Source organism: Chelmon rostratus, chromosome 6 (assembly GCF_017976325.1).
Source record: "Chelmon rostratus isolate fCheRos1 chromosome 6, fCheRos1.pri, whole genome shotgun sequence".
NCBI lineage: Eukaryota > Metazoa > Chordata > Actinopteri > Chaetodontiformes > Chaetodontidae > Chelmon > Chelmon rostratus.
The window spans coordinates 17192768-17211846 of NC_055663.1; the positions used below are offsets into that span (position 1 = coordinate 17192768).

The 19079-nt window shown below is 43.2% G+C and overlaps 1 protein-coding gene across 1 annotated transcript; it reads right to left on the reverse strand.

Annotated features, from left to right (window-relative positions):
* Positions 1 to 7339: 7339 nt before the first annotated feature.
* Positions 7340 to 18061, reverse strand: LOC121608343 (circadian-associated transcriptional repressor). Its single transcript, XM_041939597.1, has 6 exons — positions 16931 to 18061; positions 14249 to 14708; positions 13825 to 13900; positions 12933 to 13011; positions 10987 to 11113; positions 7340 to 8976 (listed from the first exon to the last, which is right to left on the reverse strand). Exons 2-6 carry the CDS (start codon positions 14666 to 14668, stop codon positions 8584 to 8586), a joined length of 1095 nt encoding a protein of 364 aa, XP_041795531.1. The 5' UTR covers positions 14669 to 14708; positions 16931 to 18061; the 3' UTR covers positions 7340 to 8583.
* Between the last annotated feature and the right edge of the window lie 1018 nt (positions 18062 to 19079).

The following is a 19079-nucleotide window of genomic DNA, read 5'->3' on the forward strand; positions in this document are numbered from 1 at the left end:
TGTTATGTAATACATGCAATACACAGTGCTGTGTCAGATTGGGAAAAGTCTATTATTTATATTTAAATCTGGCATATACCTTTTCAGTACTATTATTACAATAAGTTGAAAATTTTAAAAGCCTTTTATAATATTTATGTTTTCTTTTACTTCAGCCTGTATTTCTGAATTAAAAAAGCTTTATGTATAGCTGTCAGGGTGAAATAGTCAACACTTTACTCATCTTAATTCCTTATTAGAGCACATACATACAGTGATTCCACGGTAGATGTTTAATGACAACCTGTGAGTTACTGGCATGAGATGAGATCAGAGAAAACATTTACAGCACGCTCAGGTCGTCTATCTCCAGGCTGGTGACTGTAAATATTTCAGCCATGTCTCACTGAAATATGAGCTTTGAGTCCTTTGTGGCTTTGTCATTGGTAGAGAGTGAAACGACATGCCTTCCAGTCAGCCGTTTCAGTTAGGTCTTAAGCATCTCATGTAACAGAGTCACAGCTGGCATGTAGGGATCAATTCTGTGGTCGACCAGCGGCGGGGTTATGGGATCATGGGATTCCAGCAGACTTACAGTGGGATGATCTGATGGATGGGCCGTCCAAGCAGACAAATAAGGAGCGCCGTCAGCAACCGTACGCTGCATGTGTGTAACACAAAACCACGTCCTTCATCCAAACAGATACAGACGTCTTTTGAAGCAGCTCTTGACTCAGTGATGTGTCAGGAGGCCAAGCTGTAATATGTAATGTGATGTGCATGGAGAAGGCTTAATCCAATGACTGCCCTCAGTAAGAATGTGACTGTAAATTACCTGTAGGTAAATCTGAAGTGTGACACACCACGGTGACATGTCACTCTAAAAGGGCCACTCATAATTCATACGTTCACGTTCAGAATTGAAACATTAATGCTTTTATGGCCGCGTTGGACCTCTGCTGAGAGTCAGTTTAGCTCAGTTTATATTCCCACCCTGCTGAGAGATTGAGATCATTGCATTGGCTAGTTACATGTGACCTGTACTACTGTTGAAAAAACTAGGTCAGAGAGGTCTCTTTTTATTGATTTTTTTTTCCCTTTTGCAATGGTGCCACCTAGTGGGCTTAACAAAGATCTGGCGTAAGATGAATAGCAACAAGTGATTTGTTACAAGAAAATAATGCAAAGAAAAAAGCTAAATTTGCAACAATATGCAAAAGTAGAGTTATGCAAAAAACACATATGATCATTTGGCATGTTCATGGATCAAGCATAAGCAACAGCTTCGATTATTGCGTGCTAATTAACCACTGCTTTCAAAGATAAGAAACAAATCTAATTTAAAAAGGATGCAAAGTGAAGGAACAAAAAACAAAAACTCATGTGAGCGTATCAAGTAAACACAGACTGTGTGCCTCCAACATGCATTTACAATTATAATTATGGGATGTCTTGTTTACACACTCATGTCAATGCAAAAAGGCTGGGGTGTAGTGACAGAGAGTGTACATTTTGTTCTGAATGGACTTGTCATATGTTTCCAACAACCAACCATATGTCACATGAATATTATATGAATTAAAAATAATAATAATACAAATAATCAGTCTTGTGTAGCTATTGTACTCAAAATGATATGTCTGGTATTATTATATTACATCAGATATGACTTATTATTATTGCTATGATCATATTGCAGCTGTGTGCACAGTGACATCTTATTTTCCGTGTGCATGTGACACTTTGTGCTCGGCGAACAAAGCCGAGAGAAGTTCTGACGGCGGAGGCTGTGTAACTCTGGAGACAGACCTGAGGGCATTAATCATGAATGCCAGCCTCTCACTTTATCTGTGTGATCATTAGGCCATACTTGAGCATGATGATCACTCCCTGGAAATAAGCTCCAGGAGGCTGCTTCCATTATTCATACCTACAAGAGCACAGTCTGCCCTCTATTCCTGGAAATGAGACTTAATGAAGGGTGGCCATATTTAGGCTCTGTGCTCTTGATATGTCACTGAGTGGCATCTCTTTGTTAGTGCTTTCACCCCATCCTAAGCAACCCGCTACACCCACGGGAGATGACAGGCGTTGCTCATTAGGATGCTGAGGATGACTACTACACCCTTTTAAGGCAAAGCCTGTCATTTGATTGATTGACCTTTTCGTCAACGTTGTGTTTCGCAGCTATAAGAGCAACTGCAGATCTGACAAAGCTTCAAATTGAGCCACTGATTTATGTGGCAGACAGTTATTGCCTCAGGCCTGTATTATCAAAGCAATGTTATTATTCTTAATTAATGTGGATAGGCAGTGCGGCATGATCCGTTTTCATGCATACGTCATGCATAATTATGATCCTAAATTCGGGCCATTTTAACAGGCCTATTCAAGCTTCATGTCAAGAATGAAGCTTGTTTACTGCAGCTGTTGAAGGGTTTGTAGTCCACTGACCCAAATATGAATGGTATATGGTATAAAGCAATAATGTCCATTTTCCCTTCTCTTTCACAGAGGTATAGGCATATGTCTCAGGTCAGTAAAGCGTATATATGCACCCAAATGGAGGTGGGAATTCCTAAATACACTTGGCTCAAATACATCCTCGAGGAATATCAAAAGCCCACAAGAATCAGTTCTGCTCCTCTGCCACGAGACTAAGTGCAGATAATTAGCTGGCAATATGTGGACAGTTGTGGTGTGAGGACTTGACGATGCCTTGCTCGTGTAATTGGTCTCTGGGGCCCTGGCGGTCCACATCTTCAAACCCTGCATACAAATTAAACCGTGGAAGACTGAGCTTGCGTAAGACGTTCTGTGGCGATGGTAAACCGATGACAGCTGACCACACTGTGAGGGCATACTGAGCACGTGAGTTTTATCATCTAAAAGTCCATGTCGCCGTATTCCTGTTCATTCATGAATTCATTATAAAATAAATGTTTAATGATCTCATTAATGATTCCCTCAGCGTTTCTGCTTTGAACATACTCGGTGAAGTGTTTGTCACCCCTTTACAATGCTCCCCTCAACAACTGATCGTGTACGTTTTAGCTTTTACATCATGTTCAGAGCTGTCACGTGTCATTCACGACACCTTCCCGTGCACTTACCATTCCCCATTTGTTTTTTGCTCTTTGAAATATCGCCTGCTATCTGAGGAAATACTGAAAATCAATGCTGCTGGTAAAACCCATGCAGAACATTGCTCTTTGAACATTGTTCTTCCTCTTAAAAGGGCCGAGGATAACCTATTGGAGACGGTAAAATCAATTGCATGCTGAATTGCAAAGGCCGCTGCCGGTGGTCACTGGGCTCTGAAGACCAGAATATTCCCACTGCAATATCAGGAAGAAACCTTATACAGCACTGATTTATCCACATCAATATGCAGTGGAATTAAACTATAAATAATAAATAACAGGCTATAAAGATGTGTTTGCTTTGTCTTATTTGCTTCAGTGATGAACCAAAGCTGAGACAATGACTGACCAGACCTCCCCCAGTGTTTATGTGAGCTCCTCAGGGTTTTGAATCTCCCCAGTGGAAAGCATCTGTGGCTGTTTCATCATTTGTGTAACCTGCTCTTCTTATAATTGAGCAGGGGATATTTTGGGTTCACAGGTCTCTTAATCAAAGGTGCTCAGTCCTCTGACAGATGAGACCATTATCTCTGTAGGGTGTGAATGAGTCTGCTGTACGGTTCATGATAACATAATGAGTCCGTTCATTGCTTTGCAGGGATCAGATCAAAATGTGCGACAATCCCACACGAAGCTGCAGAACGCTCAGAAACATGCTGTTCCTTTTCCTCGGCATCTCCTGCTGCTGCTGCAACAGCCTGTAAATTATAAACCAGACTTCTTCTTTTTCTGTTTTCATGCACTCTTCTGCAAAAGAGCAGAGGCAATGGATTTGATTTTCCAAGTGACTCAATCTGCCTAAATTTCATGTCCAAAAACCTGAGTGACCGTTAATGTTTGGACCTAAATGGTCACTCAAGTATCTGACATTTGAGACATGGGAGCTATTAATCCATCTCTGTCTGGGTCTGAGATGCTAGCAGGTTACAATTTGATGAGAGCAAATCAGTTTTGGTCACAGTATATAATTATGTAATATTGGTGATGACTAGTGGTGACTGACTTTAAGAGATTCTCTCCAGACATGTTTAAAGATGCATATAAAACACTAATCATGTGTTTCTGATTTTATTTTTTTGTTTGTTTTTGTTTCTAGTATCTTGTTAAAATCCTTAGAACTTCATAATGTTCCTTCTCCCTCATCACACTTGTATAGGTTGATTATTGGACCAGGATTGGCCTCCAGACTAGTAGACCTGCCTCTTTCAAACTGGATTTTCAGAGAGCACAGAAACTTTGCATTTTCAGCAGATGAATGTGAAAACAGCCCTGGAACTAGAAGAAAAAAAAGATTTTTGAGTGAAGGGGGACTTTCACATTGAAATAGCAGGTTTAAAGACATATTGAGCGTGAACACAAAAAGCATCTGTTGCATTATAGAAGGATGTAGTTGGTAATTTGAATGCCACAGCTTGAGGAAAATTTGCAGAGGAGGTACTGCAATTATCTGCCCTTTATTCACTACCTGCAATGATGTGATTAGCCCTTTTTATAGCACGAAGGTTTTTTTTTCTCACTTTACGTACTTCTACAGTATTCTTTTTTTTAATTTATGAACTGATTGGTTAGTTAACTGTCTGCAGGTGACTTCACAGCTGCCTCGTTCTGTCTGGGAACACTTGAAAAGTGAAATGAATACATACAGTATGTATAAATAACTGCAGCGGATTGAAGCCCCGCCACCTTGGCTCTGATTCAACACCACACCGCCTTGTCATTTCACACTCAGCTGGAGCTCAAATCAACGGCAATTTACAATGAAAGGGTGGCAGGAGAGAATGAAGCTCTATTTATTATTCCTTCCGGCTTTTTGCAACTGGAACCACGGACCTGTCCTCCTCCCTTTTTTTCTCTCCCACTCGCCTTTCAGTGCTTGCAACAAAAGGCTCCCATCTCTGCTTCTCCGGTAATGATTAGTCTTTGTAGTTTAGCCCACGCGTAGCCTGGACAAAAAACCTGGACATCAATCAATCTTGTAAAGCATGACCTCCGTGAACCTTTAAAATGGAGAGCAATATGATTTCTTGTCCATGGCAATATTGGTCTATAATGCTACAAGGTAATTCAGGTACAGCTTACACAGCTGAACACACAGTTGAGCAAATTAACATGCAATTCATGATCACTTATGGGGTATTCTGGTGCTGGCTGGTTTTTCACTTGTGAATTGCCTTTTTTTTAGGTTCAGCAGCTGGTAGTAATGCATAACAATCCCTTTTTGGATACCTTTCAAAATTAAAGTATTAAAAATAACAAAATATGAGAAGCATCCTTCAAGAAACATTACTGTTATTTTTACATCATGTCCCTGTTCCTTCATGGCCTTGCATTTTTGTCTTGTAAAGCACCCAAATAAGTATCTTAATTTCCTTTTTTTGATTACTTTTTTTTTTCTGTGCAATTTCCCAGCACATCACATGTTCCCCACTGGCAGCCTTATCACTGCACAATGCGATTCGGTCCAACTCCCTCAGAGAGCTCTATGAGAAAGGTGCCTTTCTGTTGATGCAGCTCTTCCTTACATTCATAACAACTTCCCTTTTCAGGGCGAGTGCGAGGCAGATCAGTGCCAGCTGTCTTTGGACATGGATGCTGTCAGGTCCTCGGCGCACGTGAGTCCAGACCATTAGCTTTGCCATGGGAGATGGAATCTGGGGCGGCAACGCTAAAACAATGAAGTTTGGGTAATTGACCCCTTTAACTCCTGCAAATCACCCCTTTTAATCTGGAAAAAGAGACATGTGACTATACTGTGTCACTGAGAGAAAGATTAATAAAAAAAAGTAGACCTCAACTATTTTTAATCTCCTTAATTTCCTGACAGATTGTTTTCCAGGCTACAGTACTCCCACAAACTGTTTTCACCCTCTGTAAATACACCATGTTCTTCCTGAAACAGAACAAAATGGCTCTGGCGGGAGATGACTGAAACAGAATCCACAGTTGGGGTATCATAGTGGTTTCACAAAAATGTTCAAACTCACCAAGGCCGGCTTGAACAAATAAATGCGCCACAAGAGCTGCACTATATTGCAGCTTTTCAAGAAAGTGCATTTTCCAGACGAGAATAAGGAAAAGAAGAAAACTGCCTTCATGATGTGCTGCGTTAACCACAGCGCTAATGCGTAACGTAATCATGTCCATGAAGTGTAAACCTGAAGAGATTCTGTTTGCAGAGCAGCCGAGGATGAATGCATGGTGTTTACCTCTTCACCTATAGATGGCAGTATTCAGTTTTGGATTAGGTGACACAATCTGTTTCTTTTTAAAATGAAGTTGGCAGAAAAGATGAGCGTCTATTGCCGGTGTGCTACTGGGTGCAGCTCCAGGCAGTCGGAGTAGAATATTGGGTCTAATATCACTCAGAACTGTAAAAAGTACATTTAACCGCCACTGGAAGGTCATGTAGCAAAATCCAAATATTGTCGTTTTCTGCGGGAGCCTGTTCGAGTTTGTTATTGTCTGTGTTGTACCGACAGGCCTCATAGTTTTAACCCCCGCTGTCTGTTTGTCTGCAGGTATGTGAAAGCAGATCAGCGTATGTATGTCAAAAAAAAAAAAAAAGAAGAAAAAACCTAAAGCTTCCCTCCCCACGACAGCGACGCTTTCTGAGAAACGTGAAGTGATACTGAGCTGGTACATTTCACTGCACCACTGTGAAAGCAGAATGTTCACTTTGTCTGTACAGCAGGAGTGAAGTGCTGAAAATTACATCCTGCCTTACAGACAATAAATCTTATTATTCCGTCAGGAAGTGAGCTCCCTTTGAGTGTTCCCGCACGACTCACCCTATAATTGGTCTAACTGGGATATAAATCAGATAACAACCTTTCTTTGGGGTTCTTTGATGCTTAATTGAGCTCGGTTGAGACTTGAAAAGGGTTATTTCATAGATTCCTTTTGCTGACACATGGTCTTTCCCTTTGTGTCTTACACTTAAAAATAAGCCTTTTTGTGTTGCTGCAAAGTGGTTCTGAATGTTCCACCTGAAATGAAGGTGAAAGAGCTGAGTGGAACAACAGAAGATATATAGAACATGATCGAGACAAATTCAAGGTTGAAGATGTTTCTAACATTAAAGCTTCTTTAGGGAAATTAAAGAACAACAACAAACAGCTTTTATTCCTGAAGCAATTGCTGAGTCTCTACATTTAAGGTAACTTCTACCAGCCTGTATTAAGAAAATTCCCAATAAAACAATCTGAGGCCATTTTGCATCAAACAAAGATAACCACATTTATTTTGAAAGTATAAAATTTCACACTATAAAGGCCACTTTTTCAGGGTAAATTGACAACCTTTCTGTAAGATTTACACAGAGAAATACCTTGTCCCTCTCTGCTGGTCTAACATACTGTCCAGTTCTGTGGCAAAATAAAAGAATTGTTCTACTCCACCACAGAAAGTAGTTGGCAAGGTCTGAATAATTTACTCGATACAGGAAAATGGCAGGAGAGTGAGAATTCCTGATTTGTACATCCCACAGAGGAGCAGGTATTCTGAACGGTTCTCTCTCTTTATCAAACCGGCTTACAGGCACAGCTTGATGTTACAGGCACTGTTTGCCTTCTACTGGGAGACTCAAAAAAAAAGAAATCTGCAGTTGACATTCTTTACAATGGCACCAGTCAGGCCACGAGAGCGTCCCCGCGGAGAGAGCATCCTCTGTTTGTACAAGCAGAACGACTCGTACTGCAGACCTCGCTGTCAGAGGCCGTTTGGCTCACTGCAGGTCTGGTGAGGTGTCCACACTTAGAGCGCAGCGTTCACATTCCTACTCACGAACTGCGACGTGGTGCCCACTGAGGTAGAACAGTTGTACCAAAAGACTTATTTATAAAGTATACAAATGAGTAACAGTCACATCAATAAACTTAAGAGTGGAGTCATGAGGGGATTGGGGGGGGGGGGGGGTTGGGGGGAGAAAATAACATCACATTTCACCCACATTTTCAGCATAACAATATGTAGACCACTGACATGTCTGGATATCTGAAATACTCCCTTCCAGCACAGACTACTCCTGCAATCCTTTCCCTTTCAGGCATAATGGCAGTTTCACAGATACTCAAACTGTATTATTGCATCTACAAGCCAGCGGGGAACAATTCAGTTGTGAAATCACTCGCTCCGGTGGCCTCGGCATGTGAAATCTTCCCACTCTCACATGCGCTATTCAAGAGCGCAGAAAAAAAACAAAAAAAACAGAGATAAGTCAACAAAAGGGAAGTAAAGCAGACACTTGTCTTGTCAGAGAGAGCACATTGCCATGTAGAGTGCACAACATGTTCGTCGACACTCCTTCCACATTAAAGAGGAATCTGTGATGTCCTTTATGAGGGCTCCCGTCTCCCCTGAAGGCTGGAATGGGCTAAACGAGCTGACTGGCTCCTGGCAGGGTGGGCAAGGCTAAGCTGCGCTGTGCAGTGCTTACAGCTGGACACCCAGCCCTCTGTGTGGACTAGGACCAGCTGCTGTCCATCAAACTGCCCGCCCCCTTGCGGGTGATGATGCTTTCTGTTGACTTTAGGAGCCTCTCTAGACAGGGCGCGTTGATTTTACCCGGCGGAGGGCCTCTGGGCACAGAGTCTGTCTTAGAGTGGCTGTCTGTGCTGGAGGACACAGCGTTGTCCTGCGTTAGGTCTCTGACTCTGGGGGACAGCAAGTGCCTGGGGCCAGTCTGGGGCTGCTCCGCTATAGGGGAGCAGATGGGCGAAGTGTGGAGCCATTTCAGGTTACTTGCGGAGTAGGCTCCAGTAGGAGTGAGGTCGGTGACTCTCAGGGCTTTGACGCCGGCTGGAGGGTCGCTGATGGTGACAGGGCTCATGGCTGCAGTGATGGTCACTGGAGATAGCTGTTAGGAAATAAGGACACACAGTTTAATTGAATTGAATTAGTATCTTATTATTCATTGCACAATAAAAACTGTACCACCATAACATGGGTTTGCAAATTTCCAAATTTGGCGCCCCCCAGTGGTATTGTCTGACCCACGAACACTAAGACGAATAGGCGAAAAGCAAAAACATATAAACTGCTTTCTCCAATAGTATGCCATCAGAATAAGAGGAACTATGTTATAATCACATAAAGATGCACACATTCATGCTTTAAACCTGCAAGTGACTTATGAAACATGACATAGGTATATTTTCCCCTTATAAAATTGCTAATTTGTTAGCAAATGGCAAGGCCTATTTATGTATTCAGCAGACACAGAGCAATATTAGCATTTATTGGAAGATTTGTTTCTGGCCACCCGACCAACTCAAAGAGGCCATATTATGTTGTTATTTTCTTTTAATTAGTGTGATATATATCTTTTGTTCATGTAAAATGTCTGCAGAGCTACAAAGCCCCAAGTCCACGCCAAAGTAAGTTATTCTGTCCCACAGAAAACACTGTTTCTGAACTGACTTGTCAGTAGACCAGCCTTTTCTTCCGTTACTTGTCTACATCACGATGTAACACAGAGCCACCTCCAGCTTGGTGACCGTCCTCCGCCTAAGTGAATGTCCGGCCCAACTCAAAGCCTTCATCTACTCCCACCATTAGAGGATGTCAACAGTGGATGAATGGTATTTTTGATGAAAATGTGATGGAAAAGACAGCAACAACAACTTCATTTACTCCACTGGACTGCTTTGTCAAACTTCAAAGCTGTGAGTACCGCAAAGTTTCATGTTGTTTGCTAGCCTGTTAAACTTGGTGCTAGCATGTGGCACTGCTAATTTGCCCCACTGACTGGGAGGGACGTTGGACTAATTCTGTAATATTGATTGAAAGTCAAGAGAAACTGTGTCAATGAAGGCAACTAAATAAAGACAGTTGTGGGTTTGATGGCTTTAACTGCTTTTTTCCTGTTGCTTTTTGTGTGTTTACACCGCAGTGCTAGCTCAGCTACCACTGGCTAATGTGGCTGCTCCCACTGACCAGGAGCGATTTTGGACTAATCTTGTAATATAGAGAGAGCATCAAGAGTTACTATGTGAATTTAAGAAGTGAATATTGTGGTGATATTCATAGTAGAAGTGCAGCTAGCCGGAAGCTATAAACAGCAGCAGCGCTAACAGGAAACAAAGACAGCAGTTCGGGCTCAGGCCTGTGTTGACCGACCAATCAGAGCAGACTGGGCTACACATCAGGTTCTTTAGCGGCTGACTGTTCCACTACGTTCACCAGCTAGTTGCTAAGTTTACCTGTCTGCTGTTTGGTGCTGGGCAGGTGGTGTAAACCGATTTTAGCAGAGCTTTATAACTCAAAACAGCTTTTTTGTGTTTAAAGTAGAATTGTGAATGGTAATTGGTTGATAACTATCTTTGAATTTGTCAGTATAAGTGACCTTTCTCACATTACAAATAGCCATGTCATCCATTGTTAATATCGACATATCTATTACAGCAGCTTTAAAGTTACCGTGAAGCTTTCACTGACAATACGACCGTTCATGAAGTGCAAAACAGCTTTTTTGACTGGTGACTAAAAAATGGTACATGAAATTCCTGTTTATGAGCGGGTGCGTCAGGATTAGCCACAGAAATACATCTGCACTAATTAAATGCAAAGGAATGTACCAGAGTATTCTAACCTTTCTTATCCCCTTAGGGACACCCCTCCAAAATTACCTTTTCTCCTCTGTCATTGTTCTTAGTGAACCTGAGACTGCAGTAATACCTCAGTAAAAATAGCTTTTAATCCTCCCTTCCACAGTCCCAGACCTGTGATTAAATAATAATAGATATTTTAGTCCCTCTTTCACTGCGTCGTCACCATATGTTCTTGGCAGCCTTGGCCTTGTCTGACTCTTACACAACAGTTCTGCTTTTTTTTTTCTCCATTTCTTTTTTTTTTTGTACAACTTTACCTTCGGTTTCTTGGTAGGAACGGCTTCCTCTGTCTGGGTGACAGCCAGTTGGTCTTGGAGTTTTATGTTAGGGAACCAGCTCTTCAGCATTTCCTCCATTTTAAGAATGATATTAACGTATTTCTCCCTGAAAAGGGGAAGGAAAGAGAGGTGGAGAGAAAAGAAACACGGAGAGAGAAAGAGAGGAATATTTACTCAAGCTATTAAACTACCAAAAATCTTACCAACCTCTTCTTTGAAATCTTATCTCTCCATCAAGCTCACACAGGAAATGCGCAAGAGCAAGTGAACACTTACGCTCACTCAGTAAAGCCTGTAGTCCGTGTGTGAGGGAGGAAAACTGTCTTAAGCACATTTGTCACATGTTTTGAGCTCACACGTGGCCTGATGTAAAATAGTTCTGCTCGCCTCTAAATATAAACACCAAAGCCACAGCGGACGCCAACATCGTCATTGTGAAAATAAACTAGCCGTGGTGACGCAGTTCTCGTTGGAGGCGGCCAGCAGAGAGCAGCGTCCCAGCAACTCCTACCCGTCAAAACCAGATGGTGGGTAGGGATTAGCCCGTGTCATATGATCAGCACCTTCCTGCTATACTCCATTCAGAGCATGTTAAATTCATGTGAAAGATTATCCGCAACAGTGACTGCTAAAAAAGTCACTTTGATCCTATCTACCATTGTGTTGCTGCAGGGGCTGCCAGCTGGCAACACAGAGCAGGCACAGGGAGTGACGGAGAAGCGAAGGGTGGTGGTGGGGGGGGTTTAGTCCACCTTCCAGCCTCTGCCCTGGCTGTCTGCAGGGAGGCTGCCACACCCACTCTTTGTCTCCCACATGAAGGCGGCAGCTGGTGGGTGAGGGCTCCAATTAGTCTGTGCCAAACTCAGCAACACTTTATCTTACATCAATGTATGTTGATGCGAAGCTGCCCAGCAAGGCAAGCTTGAAAACGATACATGAAGCTGCTTTTTCACTTGTAGACTTTCAGTGTAACCACATCGTGTTGATAAAATCACAATGTGATATAATGCTTAAAGCTTGTGTCATTCAATTTTGCATTCAAATTATTTTTATTGTTTGGTTCGGACTCTGACAAATTGTGGCTTTTCACTATTTTTCGCACAATGTCCAGTGAAATAGCACATTACGTCAGTTGTATTATTCTGTGTGTAATTTTTCCTAAACGTTATATGTTGTAGAGTACATTTTTAGCAGAAAATGTTCATGTTGATATCGTGATATTGATTTCAGCCATGTTGCCTTGTGCTTGAACATAGAAAATCAGATGCTAAAGAGCCAGAGAATGGCAGGCAATTTAATGCAATTTTTAAGCTCTTTGGTGATGTAAAACAAATGTAACATCAAAACATTTAGAAATGATCATATATCAGGAACCAAGGCTTTCTGCTTAAAAGGGGTGATATCATACTCCATTATACCGTCTGGCCAGTGGAGAGCTAATCAAGCAGGCACAAGTGTGCTGCTCCCAGAGTGGAGCCTGATACATTTTTAACAAGATGCCCGGCTATAGTGAGGGCCAGCCGTCTCTGCAGTAAATTTATCCTGAATGCGTGGGGGTAGCAGCTCCTCGCAGGGCGGCCTGCTGTGAGCCATGTGTCACAGACATGTTGGAGACCACTTTTGACCCACAGACAGCAAAGCACCATTTCTAGCTGTTGCAATTCTATGCTAGGGTTTGAATGCATCGCTGTGATTCTGATCAGATCGGAGGAAGCTCTGAAGCAACAGAGGTTTTCTATTTCAGTAATGGTAAAATATTTGCACTGACATGACAAAGGCTGGAATAATGCAAACTGTACCTATGTCTCAAAATGTGTTTGTAGCTACAAAAACAAACATATAAAACAGGAGATACGCTGAATATTATATGATTGGGCCCATTGTTCCATGTATAACAGTATGTGGGCCACACTGAGGACACTCACCCCATGCAGGGGTTCTGCAGGACACCCATGATCCTCTGGATCCTGTCCATGGCCACACTCTCCTGGAAACTGCTGAGTCCTGGAAAAGAAGAATGTTGTACCATGAGCCGCATGAACTGAGCTGACTGCAGGGCTGAGTCTGTGGAGCATATGGGTTGTGTGAAATGTGAACATACTCCCTGCCTCTGTGGCCAGGAAGTGTCGGGTCACACAAGGTCTTGGTTTGACAAAGATCCCAAATAAAGCAGTTTTCAGAGCTTGTCTGAACATGCCGCTACCTTCCAGAGAACCTCATAATGCCTATCGGACGACTCACCAACTGCAGCTGCTTCAGTAGAGACTGTGGTACAGTATGTTCTCATTCACCTCTGCCAAGCAGCTAACTTACAAGGAAGTGTGACATCGCTTTTTCTCAACTGGTAAAAAAAATCCCATTTAAATGTGTTTTTTTTTAACTCTTACAAGGTACATTTTAAAAAAGCGTCATTCCTAAGTGAACCTTATAACCTCCATTTTAAAAGACAGACACACGCACAGGAAATTCTTGTGGTTACTTGATAGTTCTATGATAATACATGTTTGAGACATCTCGCTCTCAAACCTCAGGGCCAGATATTCCATAAAGAGTGGCACCCTGCCTGTCCTGGCTATTGTTTTTCTCTGAGAGAGACAGACTGGCACTGCAACCCTGAAGAGATCACCCGTAGGAGCTGTATGTAAGAATGCAAATGTCCAGATCAGTGGGACCAGACATTAGGCAGACTGTACTGTTCCAGCTCCTCAACACGAAGTCAGTGTACACAGGCAGAGGTGCAGACTCAGCTGAGTAATGGTTGTGTTAAACTGTATGAATCTAATGAGATTTTTAAAAGATATCAAATGACTGACTTACGTTCTCTGTATCTCCCTGAACGAAGGCCATTCAAGATAGATGACAGTGGATGAATGTAGCATTGTAGCTCCATGCACTGAAAATGAGAAAAGATTAATTTGCAGGTGATATGTATTCGTCAAAATGTGTTCAAAAACCCTTTTGAAAAGATATCGAGCTGGCGTCCTCACATTGATATTCATTTTAATATAACAGCTGCTCAACGTGATGTAGATAACCTGTGAACTCCCCCTACTGTCGTAGGACATGACTAATTCTGCTTACAGTTACAGGGAAGGATCATCGTTACTGGATATGCCATGTGTGAGACACCCAGTAAAACCAGCAGGGGAGTCGATCTTGGTGATATAGGGCGCGTTCTCGTTTTGCTGACGCTGTCAACCACCTGGTGTGGGAAACAGACATAAGTCACCGCGCTGCTCACCTTACGGCTGAGATTTCGGTTCTTCTCTGACGCGCTGGAAATGAGCTGCCGTTCCTTGCACTCCTCCGCTGCGGAGCTGCGAGGTCTCTTCAGTGCTTGCTGACTGTCTTTGCCATTCGTTTCTTCTCCTTGTTGTGTTTTGTACAGTCCAATGGTGCTGTCCCATGTCTCTGTGCAGCCGGGGGGAGATCCCCGACTGGAGGCCTCCCTGACCTCGCTCCAGCTACTGTCGCCCTCCTTCACCTCGCTGCTCCGGCGGCAGCTGCTGTCAGACGGGCCCAGGTGTGGGGGGGTGCTGGGGGATGCCAGAGCCTCTGTCTGGCTCTGCTTTCTGGTACAGTCAAACTCCTGTTCGCTCTCATTGTCCTCATAGTCACTTGCCAGCCAGTCAATGGAGTTGTCCGAATCCGTAGCAGACATCCTCGGCTGCAGGCTCTAACTAGCACTGACCATCACTGACCTGACAGACAGAGAGTCGTGGTTACGATAAGTCAACAGAAGGGCATAAAAAGCAGCAAGCAGCACAGTGATGAAAATGAGAAACAGTAGCTTGAAAGTAACAAGCTTAAATATATGCAGCAGCAGACAAAATACCCTATTGAAGTATCCTTGAGCAAACACTGCAGGTCAGTCTGGATTGAAAAAAAAAAAACCCTGCACCTCCAACCAGGCAGGAACGAATAAATGCAGAGACCCAACAGAGCACTCTGAGCAGATGGTGGCAGTGAGACCACTGTTGCTGAGACCACAATGGCCTGTTTGTTTTGCAGATGCAACACCTGAGCCAGTAAACAGCATCAAAGGCAAACACCAAACAGCTCAGTGTCCACAATGACCCTGAGAAGCCCTGACACCTTTGTCTCTCACAGCCACTGGAAATCTCCACATCACGCCGTCACACAACAACTAATTTCTTGCATTTTACAGTCGCCAGCTTGGCTAATTTCCCCCATTCAGGCTCTATCAGCTGGCCTGCCAGCTGCCACCACCACCATCATTCATAAACACTGTTAGCTTGTTTATTCAAAGGAGGCAGGGGTCTGCCACCATGACGACCAGCACCTCAGACTGCAGACCTCCCATCAACACAAGTGACACTTGTGGAGGGGGAAAAAAAAGGGATTTTACTAAACGAGGGACTGGCACCGTTTGTTCACAACATGCAGAAAGCCTCGTGAATAAAAACTCCTCTGACCAAATGCTCTGCCCGGATGCTTAATTGCTTGTGGGATCTTTGCATCTCTCCAACACAGCTCCTCTGTGATTAGCAGATAAAAGGAAGCAAGAGCAGCATTTTGGGCACATGGATTATTTTTGGTGTTTTGAGTGGTTAACGCCTGGCATGTCTCTTGTCTCCTGCGAAATTTGAGGCTAGGATAGTTAATTGCCCCCTAGCTCTTTGTCTCAGGGTGACCACCTTCTGATCTCATTGTTACAAACAAGGGTGGAGCAGGGATTTACTGATTTTACAAGCTCTAACATAACACAAATAAAGCAAACAAAAATAAATACATACTTGGATATTTCTGGGTTGCAGAGACCACAGCTGACCCGTTTTTGTCAAAACAAAGCGATTTGCAAGGAAAATGTTTGTGCAGTGGCCAGGCTATCACACAATGGGGGCACAGCTGTGATAAAATGTAGTATGCATCCAAATGTTGGGAGGCTGGAATTGTACAGTATCAGGAGCCAAGATGTCCGGCAACGGAGATTTAATGAAACTAATATGTACCTTCTGCTGTTTTAATATTCAATGCCAGATGGTCCTTTAAACACACGTATCAAATAACACACAAAGGTAAAATGCATATAATATGTAAATGTAAGCGTAACTTTGACACATATAGGCACACATTGTTCTTTAGATGCTACCATGATCCTTATTTTAGCTAAAAAAAATTGAAAAGAGTCGGTATATAAAGTGAGTGCCATGACTTCCTATTAGCATTAGTTTGACTTAATTCTGCCATAAAACAAGTGAACACTTGTTCAAATGTTCATTTGTCCCGGGCCTATAAACGCACCACATATAGCAGGCCTGCAGTCTGTCAGCGTTTCGGATCGATCATCAAATTCCTGCTGTGCTGCTGATATCAGCCTCTAGTTACACACGTTTTCTACCTGACACACATTTCTTCGGTACAACACACTCAAACCAGACAGCCTCTACAATCTCCATGTCTCCATCTACCTGTGTAGGTGGGGCACATGAATAGAGATGCCCTCCACTTCACACAGTCTAATTTAAATCAAAGATAAAAATGAAATGAACGAGTTTTTTTTTTTTAATTCCCTCATCCAGAGATCAGACGTCACAATCTTTGCCTCAGAGGAAATAAGAAAGTGTAAAGTGGATGATCCGAGCTGTCTTTCTAACGCTGGGTTGGGTAACAGACACAATAGACTTCCTCATCAGTCATAGTAAATTTGGCAGCATGTAATGTAAAATTACATAAAACCATCAACGACAGACAGGAATAATTACGCCTTTATCCGCCAGGTCCCGTTAATTCATCTCTCACCACTTTAGAACTGCTTATTCGCAATCATCACATCTGCGTCAAATTCCTCTGGATGATTTTTTAAAAAATAAATTAAAATCACCTGGCGAGCTCACATAATGAGTGAATTTCATTTAGCGGCGATGGTTGAGCTCTGGATCGGCGGGCGGAGGGTACGTACCTTCCCAGGATGGAGCGGCTGGTTTAAACTCTCCCGTCGCTGAGCGGTAAATCCAGCAGGACTGTCGGCAGGGAGCAGCTGATGTGCTGGACGTGCGGCGTGTGAGTGGGGAGTCGGTACAGCCAACGATCGGCCCGTGTTGCTTCTCCCAAGGCAACGTGTCTGGGAGGGCGGGATTAGCGAGGACCGGCTCTCCCATTTGCTCCTCAGACGCCCCCGACTGACAAATCGGCTTCCTCTCACCGTGCAGCCGCGGAGCGATAGGCGAGGCCGGTTTACATATGCAAATGACATGGAAATGACACAAACACGTGGACACGCGGATCGGTTTCATTTCAACAGCTGGGCGAAAAAGTCAATCCGGGGCTAGTTTTGGTCATTCTGCAGGCATTCTTCCTCATTATATCATCCGGATGATGATGCCTGACTTGTGGCATGTCAGTAAGCTGAGCTGCCCGGTACAGTCAGCAGTTTCTCAGGAGCAACTGTGATAATTCATGCAGGTCTGAGAGTTTCCTCAAGGACACTTCAGCAGTCTATGTTTGTCCGAGCTGGACAGTCATTTTCCAAGTATGAATTACACTGATCAGTGGTGGAGGAAGTTTTCAGATCATTCACTGTAGTAAAAGTATGAATACGTGACAATAAAAATATCCACAAACTCATTTGGCAGAATGTGATATAACATGTCAGTTTTATATTGTCTTATTATTGTTGATGCATTCATGTGAGAAGCAATGTTGCAGTTGCTTTACATGCTTTTTGCCAATTTAATCTACATAAATGCATCACACTTTATAGTTTGTATGTAAAATTTTACTCTAAAAAGTATCTACTAACTGTAGATTTTGGGTTGAAAACACATTGGAGTAAAAAGTACAATGTTTCCCTTTAAAAATGTGATGGAGCTAAAGTTTAAAGAAGCACAAAATAGAAATACTCGAGTGAAGCGACTCAAAATTGTACTTGAGCATATGTGTTTAGTTGTTTGAATTAGCCTCTGAATTTGCATGTACATGAGCCATGAGAGGTCTTTTAGTTGGGAGTAAGTGATAAATTAAGATGAATTATTATCAGATGAATTAGTCATTATTTCATGTTACTCATCTTTTAAAGCTCCAGCCTTTAAACCCAAATAAGTAAATCATCTTACAGTCAACACTGGCTGTAACTGAAGACGCTGTTGACAAGCACAGTGTGTTCAGTCTGCATCGTTTTTTTTTTTTTTTTTTTTTTTCTGGCCACACTGATGGTAAAGGCATGACTCACAGGACCTCTGTTTGACTGCCTGAGAGGGTGGGATTAGGGAGCGCTCTGTCAGAGGCCAGGCGAGGATCCTGAGCCTGGAGCCAGTGAGTCATGAACCCTCTCGCAGCAAACGTGATCACGTGCGACTGGGAGACACCCACTCCTTCGCTCCTCGTCTCCCTCCATTGACAATGAGGACAAACAGAATGTAAAACATCACATTTCCTCGCCCTCTATCTGCGGACTGCACGGGTCACATGTGGAGAAAGATACTGGGAGATGTTTAGAGAGCCGGAGACGCTGCACCGGTCTAATAGCTGGGTGCAAATGTGCCTGACATAAGGACTCCTGTGCTTTCTATAACAAGCCTGTGCCATGGTGATTCTAAGAGCACTCTGTGGTCAAGTGATCATAGAGGAGCGCATGTGGCTCCTTTTTGTTTTATGCGCTGCTGTCAAAGTGAGGAGCAGGCAGGACAAGGGCACCGGCGGCCCACTGTCCTAATGGTGGGTTTACTCTTTGCTGCCGTGCCTTTAATCACATCCTGCTGTGAAGAATGCACACCGCAGACACCAGAGCACCCATAAAGCTGGTCGAGGTGACACGCCTGCTGGCACAGTGAGCCACTCGTGTTGAATTTTAATTGTCCCGTAAGCCGGCTGCAATCTTTTAAACATCCCATAAACAGTCTCTCGCCGTTCTGCTCCCCAGGGCCAGATCCTCTGGTGACCCCAGACTTTGTGACGGCCGAGAGCTTCCTACAGATTCCCAGCAAACTCTCATTTCCCTTTTTTGTCTTCAAGGCTTCCCAAGTCACTGTGGAGTACATCACATCTACTTCAAAGCACAGGAAGCAGACATCTGTGTGTTTTTTTTTTTTTTTTTTTTTTTTGGTTCAAAG

Coding starts and splice junctions, on each gene's coding strand:
- LOC121608343 (XM_041939597.1), bottom strand. CDS start 14,668: ATGTCTGCTACGGATTCGGACAACTCCATTGACTGGCTGGCAAGTGAC. Junction 13,901..14,248: donor ACCGAAATCTCAGCCGTAAG/GTGAGCAGCGCG, acceptor TCTCATTTTCAG/TGCATGGAGCTACAATGCTA. Junction 11,114..12,932: donor CTGCAGAACCCCTGCATGGG/GTGAGTGTCCTC, acceptor TCCCCTTTTCAG/GGAGAAATACGTTAATATCA.